Source organism: Mirounga angustirostris, unplaced genomic scaffold (assembly GCF_029215605.1).
Source record: "Mirounga angustirostris isolate CCGP_5_RB_7025 unplaced genomic scaffold, mMirAng1.0.hap1 SCAF_10, whole genome shotgun sequence".
NCBI lineage: Eukaryota > Metazoa > Chordata > Mammalia > Carnivora > Phocidae > Mirounga > Mirounga angustirostris.
The window spans coordinates 110217104-110229348 of NW_026991718.1; the positions used below are offsets into that span (position 1 = coordinate 110217104).

The following is a 12245-nucleotide window of genomic DNA, read 5'->3' on the forward strand; positions in this document are numbered from 1 at the left end:
GGAGGCGAGGTAAGGAAGCGAACATTCATTGAGCAATGTGCAAGCACTTGACATGAACCATCTGGCGAGGATATTCCTCATTCAGTCAGTCGAGGGGGAAGTGAGGTGCCCAGAGGGTGACCCGCTTGTCCAAGATCCCATAGGTGGGGAGGGGCGATCAGTCCCAGCTGTGCAACCTCTAGAGCAGGGAGGAAGGACCAACACTTCGTGAAGGCCTGCCACGCGCCAAGCATGGGGCTCGGCACCCCCTGGCCTTCTTCGATCTGCACAGGAACCCTGGCTGGGGGTACGACTGTCCCCGTTGCAGCGATGACATGATGAGTCTGAGTCTCCGGGAGGAGGCGAGCTATGTGAACTCTGCAAACTGGCAGAGCCAGGATTCAAACGTGATTGTCTGTCAGAATTCGGCTTACGCAGGTGTCTGGGGCACAATCTTCCACCGACTCGCTCTGCGCCAGGGGAAACAAAGTCTTCGTGTCTAGAAAACCCAAGGGAGAGACCCAAGCCCTGCGGTCTCCAAACCCCGGGGCCACACACCACCCTCTCCCAGGCTCCTGGGTACAGGGGGTCACACTCGCAAAGACAAAGACACTCAATATCCAGAGTGGTTGTTGTTACCCAGAAATCTTTATTACAAAAATATTTTGCAAGCCAAAAAGTTTAAGTTGCAACTATATACAAAATGGGGCCTGTTTCCTTCCTAGCAGTCTTAAAGTAAACTCCCGAAACCACGCTCCTTCCGCAGTGTTGTTTCGACCTCTTCCTTTTCCTGGGGTTCGATACACAAGGTATGGGAATCTCCAGGCTGCCAGGCCGAGCTAAAGCTGCACAACTTCCTTGGCCTCATTCCCTTACTCCCCTTCCAAAATTCAAAATAAAATAAAATTAAAATGGCACCAAGAAAACATTCTCTAAAATTCTGTATGTGTGTGTGTGTGCATACGTGTGCACGCTTGACGTGTGTGCCTTCTCTGGGCAGGAGCGAGGGAGACTGAGGTTTACAAGCCAACCTTTTGGAATCTGGAAATGGCCCGAGCCAGGTGGCTGGGCCACTGTGCTCCCACATGCCACAGAGAAACTGTGGCTCATCGGGCCAAAGCTGCCCACATGGCCTGTTGGCTCAGCTGCTTCCTGGATGCCACCATGTAAAATGCCAAATCACTGTCCCCAGAGAACTGGGTCTGAGCTGAGCTCAGTGTTCCACGTGTAGGACCTGCTGATGGGCAAGATGGCTCAGCTTCTCATTCTGATGGCCTGGAATCCCTGGGGCATCGAATGGCTGGACTGAGGAGGCAGGGAGAGGAACCCCTCAGCTCGAAGAGTTGGTCGGTTATACGTGGAGACTGAATAAACAGGGCTTGCTACACGTGCTGGCCCTGGGCCCAGTGAGGCCCCCACCCCCCATCAGAAGGGTGGGGGGGGCAGGGGTAATAGGTCACAGCATCTGCCCAACCTCCTGGCTGTCTTGGATTTATTCCAGTTTGATCCCGGAAGGGTTTGAGAGCAGAAATAGAAGATTCCTCTTGCAGGGGTCAGCTCAGAGAGCTGGAAGGGGGGCCGTCGCTAAGGGGAGGGCATCTTTCCTCTCTCCTCTTTCTGGATGAGAAGGCTGAGGCCGCAGGTCTCCACAAGACTGCACTGTGAAGGACGCAGCCTGGAGACACAGCCTGGGCAGGTTGGGCTTTGCACGCTGGGGGCACGGAAGGCAGCAGTACCAGCCACGTGGCCCGGCTGAGGGCGTGGCCACGTTCGTCCGGGAGAGAGACTAAGGCTAAGCGTCTCCATGGAGCAGCCACACGGCAACCTTCCTCCCCATCCTCAGGGTCTGGGACGTGAAGGAACTCCGTTTCTGCTGTAAGAGGATCCCTCCAGGACCACCAACTGGTAAACCTTAGACCGCACAAGACCCAACCAGGGACTTCAACACATGACAAAGAGCCAAGATAACGTTGCTGTCGTTTTAAGAAAAAACAAAACAAAACACCACAGATCAAATTTTCTAACACCTCAGTTTCAAGATTGCACATTTCACATTTCTCAATAATTTACAGGCGTCCACAGCGAGATGTTGCTGAGTTAGTGCTAGCTGGAGGAAGCAAGCTCAGGTCTAGAAAGGAGAGGAGGGGCCATGTGGAGCGTCACGGTTGGGATGATGGGTCCTCAAGGAGTCTCAGAGGGCCACCAGGAGAAGGGTTTTGTTACTCAGTCCTTGATGGTGGTGGTGGTGGTGGTTGTGTGGGAGTTCCTTGGAGGATCCTCCCCTCCCCCAGGGCTTGTGCCGCATCAGTCCAGGGATGGGGAGGCTAGGACCATTGGCAGCAATCTCACCAAGTCTTGGGATGTGTGTCCCAGAGGTTTTTTTTGTTTGTTTGTTTCTTCCCAGCTTCTCCATGGATGGGGCAGTTCAATCTAAACGGAACATTTTCCCCAAGCCCCAGTTGGGTGGTGGTGAAAGGAGATGGTGTTTTCTCTCTCCTCACCCTGGAAGATCAGGCTGCAGAGCATCAAGGGGGCAGTCAGGGTCTCCAAGACCATGACCAAGACCCACATGTTGATGGAGACAGGCATGAGGGTTCTTGGACCCCCAGCGGCTCTGGCCAGTTCCCAGGTCGGTCCCCCCGCTGGTCTGGCACCATTGGCCTCCATGTGTGGCGATGTGGGGGGGACGGTGGCTGCCCTGGAAATGCTGGAGAGCCAAGTGGGTTGGGGAAATGAGAGCCAGCCTCATCCTGGAGTCCCTGGGCCTGCGCCATCCCGGCCCTCTGGGAACTGGGCTGGCTGTCCCCATCACGGCTGTCCCATGTGGGACAGGAAGGCTCGTAAGGACAGACCCTAGAGACGACCACGGTCCCATTCACTTCCTCTGGACCTGGACGCTGGCATACTCCGAGTAGGATGGCTCGGGCTTGGGGGCTGGCTGCTTGGGGGCCCGGTTGAGGTGGACCATGTCCAGGTCCGCATAGGTGAGGCTGTCCTCAGATGCGGGCGGCGGGCCGGTCTGAATGCTGGCATACTCTGTGTGGTTGTTGGGCTCGGCGGCCCGAGGCGCAGACTTCTTCCCCTTGGGCAGGTTCAAGTCTGCATAGGTGATGTCATTGTTGTCCTGGATCTAAATGTGGTGGAGAGATGTTCACTCTGGAGCCCCCAGCCACTCATTCACCCATTGGCACCAAGGCTGGATGCTTTTGTCTCCCCTTGGGCCCCACTGGTTCAGCCCTAAGTCACGACCCACTCTTCTCTGGCCCAGGTTACCTGCCTCCAACCTTACCCTTCTAATCCCCACAAAGCCTGAAGAAGCTTCCTGAACTCAGCCAGCCTGGTCACTTCACAGCGCTGCCTCAGTGTCCCTCCTCCCGAAGCTCTATCCTGCCTTTTCAGCGTTCTTCCCTTTGCCTGGTGTCCGACCCCCTTCTCCTCGTCATGAAACCCAATTCACCCCGTACGTTCCAGCTCAAGCACCGCTTCATCCTAAGACCCTGCCCTCGGCCGGCTCCAGGGCTCCCACGCTGTGCTTCCTCAACCCATGCTTCTCCACGACCCAGGACTGACTCCGTTTGGGGGTCCAAGTAGATGCCGACCCGTAGTGGGTGGAGATAGTCATTCACTTACTGGTTTCTTCAACACATATTCATTAGGTATTTGTTAGAATGCAGGAACCAAGGCCAGCATTGAAGAAGCCCAATCAGTGTTGAATGAATGGATGGATGGATAGATAGATGGATGGATGGATAGAAATTTCAGCCTCACTCAGGGTGAGGCTGGGGTCCGGGAGACAGAGGAGAGGAGCACGTGAGAACAAGCCCCCAGGGAGCAGATGCAGTGAGACTTGGTGGGGCTCTCTCTAGCTAAGGGACTTTGGGCAATTCACTTAACCTCTCTGGGCCTTGGTTTCCCCATCTGTAGAACCGGAATATAATAGTGTCTATTTCCAGGGTCCCTGTGAGGATCAGATAAGATTACCCAGGTAAAGCTCTTAGAACAGAGCCAGGCACATGTTGAATGAACACGTATGTTCAATAAATGTTAGCCATCATCCGCCATGTAGCCAACCTGAAGGTCTCCCACGTGCTCATCATATCACGAACAATGGCCGCCTTAAAATGACTCATCACGAATTACAGACTCTGCTCCCTCTGTGCCCCGCACTTAGACCGTAGAAGCGGGGTGGGGGGGGCGGCGCACGACAGCAACCACTCCCCCTGGTTGGTGCACAGTGATCCCCACAGAGCTCGGCAGGGCTTGGAGGCTCCATGCCATCACACGGAGCACCTTCTCTAGGCCCAACTCAGCCTGTTGGAACTACTTACCGCATTTTACAAGTGAAGAAACTGAGACCCAGAGATGTTAGGTACTTGGGTCAAAGTCACACAGCTGGAAAGGATCCAAAGTCTACTGGACTCTAGCGGTGGTCTCACCACACAGCCCCTCCGTCTCGAACCCCGCACACTCCCTCACTTCCCTCTGGGAAACCTACAGCAACGGCATTAATTTCCCTCCCTGGCAGAGGCTTGCACCTGGCCCTGGGGATTCTAAACACAAGGCTGCGAGTCCACAAGGGCTGGGTTGTGACTGTCTTTCTCACCGCCCAGGGCCTGGCACACAGTAGGTGCTCAGGAAGTCTTGGCTGGCTGCGAATTCTGGGCGGGTTTCAATGACCAGTTCAATGACCCCTGAAGGTCCCAGAAAGAAATCCAGAGATAAAATGACTGGGGACAAGGCCTTGTTTTCGAATTACCCCTCGAGCTCGAGCCCAGGGCCACTGGGGGCTGACTGGGTCAGGAGAGCAGGCCGCGGTGTTTAGGCCTACAAACGCTGTGCCTTTTACCAGCCCCGACTCTCTCCAACAGATTGTGTCTAAAACGATGACAACAGCCCGGGAAATGTCAAGGACGGCTCTCGGGTTCAGGGCAGGGCCTGTCTCATTACAAGAGGCAGCCCTCTGCCTCCAAGGTCTGACAGCATCAGCCAGTGAGAGAAGCAGGGCTGGGTTTCTCGGAATCAGGCCAACCACGTTGCCTGCCCAATTGCATCAGCAGTGTTGAAGAGAAGGCGCTAGAAAGGGAGTATGCCCTTGCACGAGGCAATTAGTGAGCAAACTGTGGACAGTGCCCCCTGGAGTTGTACAATGGGTGTGCTGGGTCAAGGAGACTGTGACACTCTCCTGGCTGGGGCAGAGGGAGAGAGTGCACAGAGGACGAGGGGGACATCAGGAATGCCAGGCTCCCCCACTCTCCCCATCCCCTCCCCCTCCCCCACTCTGGGGAAGGAGTCTTAATTTAGAGCAGGATCTGCAACTCTGGTGGAGGCAAGGAAATCACACGATCAAGATTCCCAGGAAGGGCATCTCACCAAAGACTGTACCTGGGTTATTTCTCTGGTGTTCTTCTCAGGCTCATGCAACCTAAAAAGGAAAGAGACGCACAGATAAAAATATCCTCACTATCTCCAGTGCTCATGCAAATCAGTAAGAATAACATTTCGTTCCATTTCCTATACGGGTGGAGCAAGTCACAACAGAAACACAACTGTTTATCAAATGTTTGGACCAAAGGGTCAATCTCACTAAGAAGGAATTTTAAGCAGTGCACTATCTTTTTTTTTTTTTTCCCCTAACCTAATTTTTCAGCAAGGATCTTTAAAAGTTAAAATACTGGGTGCTGGGGAAGGTATGGTGAAACAGACAAATTCATACATTGCTGGCAGGAGGGGCAAACCCGTATAAGCCTTTTGGTAGGCAGCTTGGCAAAATCAAGAGCTTGGAAGGTGTCCTCATCTTTTGACTCATAAGTGAGCATTTTGGGGGGAATTCAAAATATAGAAAAAGCGTTATGCACAGAGGCGTTTGTCCCAGAGCAGGATAGGAAGGAAGGTTTATATGTTACAGCTCTGCCAATTGGAACTGGTTAAGGAAATTAGGATAGGTTCATAGATAGAGATTTAAAAGGTTTATGAGAGTTTTTTTTATTACAAATGATTACATTAAAATGATAAGCGAAAAGGCAACATTCTCTATGGAATGATCTCAATTCTAAAAATGTATGGATAACACGGGAAGGAAATATAGTAAAATGCTAACAGCGGTGGTCTTTGGAAGGTTTTTTTTTTTTCTTCCTTTTAGTTCCCATATTTTCCACACGTTCTACATTCTACACATCTAGGTCTTAGCATTAAAAAAAAAAAAAAAAAGAAAAGAGAAGTCACAGTGTCCTGGTTAATCAAAGAAGCCGTTCATGCACTTGATTCTGTAATTGGAGGCCGTGGCTTGGCTCACTGCTGGGTCATGGTCAAGGTGGTGAGCACACCAGAACCACGGTTTTGCAGGAGTTGTGTAAATTCTCAGGCCGGCAACTCTGGGGATGTGAGCCTGGATAATGTCAGAAATGAGCAATGGGGCTTGGCAGCAGGGTTATTAATGGATTTGGCATGAGATCTTGGCTCAGAAAGCAGTTCTGGGGCATGACTAGGCCCACGTGGCCACAGAAACAGACCTCTGGGGGCAGGGACACCGGCTGCTAAGGAAGATCACGAAGATCTATCCACACCCCTACTGCTTCCAACGCTTCCAAGGCTCCCCACTGCCTCTGGTTCAAGTAAAACCCATCACCCATCAACCCATCGTAAGCCCCGTGTGGTCTGGCCCCTGTGGACTGCCCCAGGCCCTTTCACTGCCTGGCCTTCTTTACCCACATATCCACCCACCAAATATTTCACAACGGCTACTCAATGAGATATACTTTGTGTCAACAATGGCCTGGAAAGCCGCCCTCAATCACTTTTCCTCTTGGTTAACTTTTGTGCATTCTTCAAGACTTAACCATGGTGTCACCTCCTTGGGAAAGCTTCTCCGACAGAGCTGGGCTGGCTGGGCTGCCCCTCCAGGTTACCTTCAAGCCTCCTTGCCTATTTTCCTGTCTGGCATATGTGTCCGTCTGCTGCCTGCCTGCCTTGCTTCCTCAGCCCATGGGTACAGGTGCATAAAAGTGACTTAGAATGAAGACATTCAGAGTGCCCCAGGGCCTTTGCACGGGCAGCCCTCCTTGCCTCTTCATTTGCTTCACTGCTTCTCTTTCCTCAGATTCTATTTCAAATAGTCCTTTCTTTGGGAAACCTTCGCTGAACTTTCCATTCCATTCTCAGAACACTGGGTTCCTCCCTTTCAGAGCAATAATGCAGATGAGACGCTATTATCCGTTTTGTTGCGTCTGTCTCTCTTATCTCAGAATGGCACTGTTATTACCCTTCCATGTGCTCAGGCTAAAGAAATGGGAATCATCCCTGATTCTCCTCTGTCCTCCTTAACAACCCATGTTAACCCCTCACAACTCTTGTTGACCCTGCTTCCAAAATCCATATCAAACTCAGCTACTCAAGTCTCCTCCACCATCCCAGCTCCCTGGATTCCTGAAGAGCCTCCTCCCTGGTGTCCCTGCTTCTGTTCCCACCCCTCAGCGTGCCATTCTCCACATGGTGAGGTCATGCCATTTTTGGCTCAAAACCCTCAACCCCTTGTCAGCACACAGTGAGATCCATCTCCGTATCCAGAACGGCGCACCTGTGCAGGCGGCCCCCGCTGAATGCTCTAGTCTCCCATCTCTTCTCCTTGCCTGTTCCAGCCCAGCTGCCCCAGCCTCCTCCGTGTTCCATGGACGTGTCCAACTGCTCCTGCCTCGGGGTCTTGGCACTGGCTGTCCCCTCTGCCTGGGCCACTCTTGCCCCAGATATTCCCGCAGCAGGAACCTTCCCATCCTTCCGCTGCCTTCTGAATGTCACCTCTGTACACCAGCTTTCCCTGACGGCCCGCTGCCCCCCACCCCCTGCTCTGCTCCCTGCCTAGCTCTATTTTATCTAGTCAGATAAAGTGTACTGTACTACATCATGCATTAACCTCCCACCCAGCTTATTTGGTGACCTGCCTCCTGATGGACTGTGGGCTCCACACTAGAGTCCCAACACCCGGTAACAGGCTGGTGCTGTCAGCATGCCCTAAGTATTTGTTGAATGAATGAATGAATGAATGAATGAATGAATGAACATTGAATCAAAAGGGCCACAAGACCAGGGCTGGTGTCTTTTTTGCTCTCCTTTGCAACGCCCCAGCTTAAGACCAGGCACTCAGCTGGGCTCAGTTCAGATGAATAAAAGAAAGGATCAGAGAAGCCCTAAATATTCCAAGAATAAACGCAGTGAATGTCTGACAAGTGGACAAATGGCCGACCGAATGAACCCCAGTGCCCAATTAAGGGAGCAGAGACCTATTTTTCTCTCGTCTGAGCTGGGGAGGATTACAGACAATGTTCTACCGGTATGTCCCTAACCCAGGGAGTTAGAGATACCCAGTCCCTCCACCAGCCCTGCAACCTGAAGGGCTCTCTGAACTCAAAGCGGCGGCAAGCCCCCCTCCACCCTCCCCGGGCACCCTCTCCAGGGTGCTCAGTTGTTTTCCACACCCGTGTCTTCTGGAAAGTGATCCCAGCCGGCTGACTGAAGGCGGCCACTGCATGGGAACCACCATCCCCGCTCAGCAGCTAGCGCTTTGGTTTAGGGAGATGAAAGGGAGCAAGCAATCTCACGGCTCCCTTGGTAGGTTCACGCTAGAAAAATAAAACACAGGCAGAAAATGGTTGGCTTCTCTGGGGAAGAAAAAATAGGCAGCAGGAGGCATGAAAGCAGTAGTGGCAGGGAAACCTGGGCTGGAGCCGGAGTTCCGGTCCTTGCCGGCTGTGGGGCCTTGGGAATGTCACACGACTTCTCTGAACCTCGGTTTCCTCTGCATACACAGGGACAAGAATAACCTTCTAGAACAGGGGTTCTCAAAGTCTGGGCTGGAAGCAGCAGCATCAGCACCACCTGGGAACTTGTTAGAAATGCAAACCCCGCATCAGAAACTCGGGGGGAGAAGGCGCCCAGTAATCTGGGTTTTAACAAGCCGTCCAGGAGATTCTGCCACACGCTCGCGTTTGAGAAGCTCTGTTCAATTAACATGGGGTGATAGTAAATCAGAGGGTTTTTGCTATAATTAAAATTACTGTTGGGCCACTAGAGGAAAAGACATAGATCGGTTCCCGGGACACGGTAAGCGCCGGATGGATGTTAGCTGCTGACGCTGTCGTTACTATTATTATTATTATTTTTTAAAAAATATTTATTTATTTATTTGAGAGACATTGAGAGAGAAAGAGCATGAGTGGGGGTGGAGGGGCAGAGGGAGAGGGAGAAGGAGACTCCTAGCTGAGCAGGGAGCCCGATGCGGGGCTCGATCCCAGGACCCCAGGATCATGACCTGAGCCGAAGGCAGACGCTTAACTGACTGAGCCACCCAGGCGCCCCTGTCGTTACTATTATTGACACTGTCCTTTTCTTTTGGGAACTTATTGTCTAATTCGGGAGTTAAGACAAGCAAAAAATAATGACAACAATAAAAACAAAATAAAAAAGAGCGATCCTCCCGTATCTGAGGCCGTGAAGGCACCGAGGAGAGTTATAGGGATTCGGAAGGGGAAGAGATTACGGATTGGGGCGGTGGTTTGGGATGGCATTCATTCATTCCTCATGCATTTGGTTCATTCCGCAACCCTGAACTGAGCACCTATTCCATTCCAGGCATGGTGCCAGGTTCAGGAGAACCTGAGGGAAAGGATCCCTGCCCTCAACCGGGGGTGGGGGGTGGATTATAGTGTGGGGCAGGTGCAGAGACAGCTTGAATACACTGTGGTGTCAATTCAGGGGCACCAGGAGAGGTCCCAGGACAAGCCCCTGTCCCTGGGGGAAGGGAAGGCGGTAAGCAGGTGGAAGGAGGGGTGCCCACTCGAGCTCCTATGTTGCACAACTCCAGGGGGTGCTGTTCGCAGAGCCCATGGTGACTGCTGCCCCCTGGCGCGGTGGAAACCCTGGGTGGTGCAGGAGCGCATCTCAGGGAGAGGGCTGGGAGGAGAGTGAGGACAGAGCGTGTGGGAGGCCGTGGAGGGAATGCAGCGTGGCTGAGTCACGGAGTGTGAGGGCTGAGGAGTGGCCGGAAGTGAAACTGTCCAAGTCAATGGGGGCTGGACGACGAGGGGCTTGAGGGCCCCAGTGGCACTGTCGGACTGTTGAGGGCCGCGGGGAGCCACTGAAGGTTTTCAGGCAAAGGACAGAAGTCAAGTCTGGGGGCACCTGGGGGGGGGGCTGTCAGTTAAGTTCCTGCCTTCGGCTCAGGTCATGATCTCAGGGTCCTGGGATCAAGCCCCCTGTCGGGCTCCCTGCTCAGTGGGGAGCCTGCTTCTCCCTCTCCCTCTGCCCCCCACCCCCACCGCTCATGCTCTCTCTCTCCCTCAAATAAATAAACAAAATCTTAAAAAAAAAAAAGAAGTGAAGTCTTGCCCTTGAAAAGAGTGTACTTGGCGCACACACACACACAGCACTCCCATTGCCCCCAACCTTGGGACTGTCCTTGACTCTATAATCCATCAGCAAGTCCGCTGGACTCTACCTCCAAAACATATCCAGAATCTGCCCCTTTCTCAGCCATCCCTTCCCCACGGTCCAGGCTACCAGCATGGGCTTTGACCACTGCAGCGGCCTCCTCCTGGGCCTCTCTGCCTCCATCCTCACCTCCTACAGCTTGTTCCCCACACGCCACTCAGAGTGGTACTTTCAAAACACAAGTCAGATCATCTCCCTCCTATGGCTCCTCGTTCCACTGGGAGTCAAACCCTAGACCTCTGGCCTCCACTCCAGAACCTCAGTTTCTGCTCTGCAATTCTGAAATCCACAAAGTTCTTAAAAAAAGAAGAAAGAAGAAAGAAAGATCTGCGCAACCCATTTGTTAACAAAACCTGACCTGAACCGACATGAAGCTATTTATGGCTTTTATTTATGGCCCATGCGGGGCATGCCCGTGCAATTTATTTGTTGTTTCCAGGCAGGTACATTCAAGTGGTAGATTATGGGGTTCTGGATCTCTCTGCTGGGGGCGAATATCGGGGGCTTTCATTTAAAAGCTGGAAAGTCTGAATTAGTAACAAACCTGGTTGCATGGCCTTGGGCTGAGACTGTGGGCCTGCATCTCCCTGGCCTCCTCTCCTGCCCTTTCCGTTCCTTCTGCCCCAGCACACAGGCCTCCTCTCATCCTCCCACCTTGACCACTCCTGCTCTCTCGCCCAGCAGACACATCCCCCTTCACAGCTCCTTGGCTCAGGTCCCTGTTCACGTCCCCTCTTCAGTGGAGGCCACTTTCCCTGCCTAAGCTAGCCCCCGACATCAGTTTCCATCCCCTGCTGGGCCTCATTTGTCACCACCTGACATGACAGTACACATCGTTTTGCCTCTGTGTTCACTGTCTGCTTCTCTCCCTGGGGCCTGAGTGCCAGGAAGGCCTGGATGCTTGCTCACTGCTGTATCCCCAGCACCCGGGACAGAGCTGACGCAGTCGGGACTCCGCAGAAGCCACTGAAAAGCAACAATCTAATGTACTGTCTGTTCTATAACGTCATGGCCTTAGGCTCTGAGCAGGCCCTCGGCGGCCGGTTGGCAGACTGTTTCTACCCTACTTGTCCCGGCATTCCCGGGGCCGCCCATGCCAAGGTACTCAACACACACCGAACGAAGGAAGGAAAGAGCAAAGTACGCAGCTTGGATCTGGGGGCTGCGTGTGAGGGCGGCAGGTTTCCGCCACCATCCAAACAGGACTGGGGGAGGGTCTCGCTGTCTGCGGACCGCAGGCAGGAAATCAGAGCCTCTGTGCCAAAGAAATCCCCTCAAATCCCCTCACTTCACACAATTATCAAACACGGACCCAAAGGAGAGAAATAGAAAGGCTGCCCGGCACGGGAGTGAGGGTCAGTGGGTGCGTGGATGGTGCTACACAGTTTTGGGGGGCTGTCAACCAACCAACCACCCACTACTGAGGATCCTCGCTCAGCGGCGCACTTACCTCGTAGAAGAAGTGGAGCCCTTGGCTGAAAGAGAAAAGAAACCCAAATCAGTTATTTAACCTAGAAACACACTGTTCTTACATAACTTTTTGCGGGGTGGGGGGTGGGCCAAAGGTTTGCCTACAGGGAGGTTGTGAGGAATTGTTGAAATCACCTCTTCTGAACCACAGGAATCCCCCATGCCCACTCCAGTGGGGTGGTCTAGTATCTTCCATCAGGAGGACCAGCGGGCTGGGCCTTCCCCCTTTCCCACCTCGGGGGGTTGCCAAGGTCAGATCCCACAGCAGCCTTCAGCCCAGGAGAGGCTATCTGCCCTGCCTCTGTCTGGCCTCACTT

The 12245-nt window shown here is 53.1% G+C and overlaps 1 protein-coding gene across 2 annotated transcripts in view; it reads right to left on the reverse strand.

Moving 5' to 3' along the window:
• Positions 1–608: 608 nt before the first annotated feature.
• The window catches only part of SIRPA (signal regulatory protein alpha), a 41192-nt gene continuing 29555 nt past the window's right edge, over positions 609–12245 (reverse strand). For both annotated transcript variants that reach the window (XM_064572926.1, XM_064572925.1), the window contains exons 7-9: positions 11909–11933; positions 5362–5401; positions 609–3109 (exon numbers count right to left, since the gene is read on the reverse strand). In XM_064572926.1, coding sequence (XP_064428996.1) covers positions 2855–3109; positions 5362–5401; positions 11909–11933 — 320 coding nt within the window. In that variant the 3' untranslated portion in view covers positions 609–2854. The remainder of the gene's footprint in view (positions 3110–5361; positions 5402–11908; positions 11934–12245) is intronic.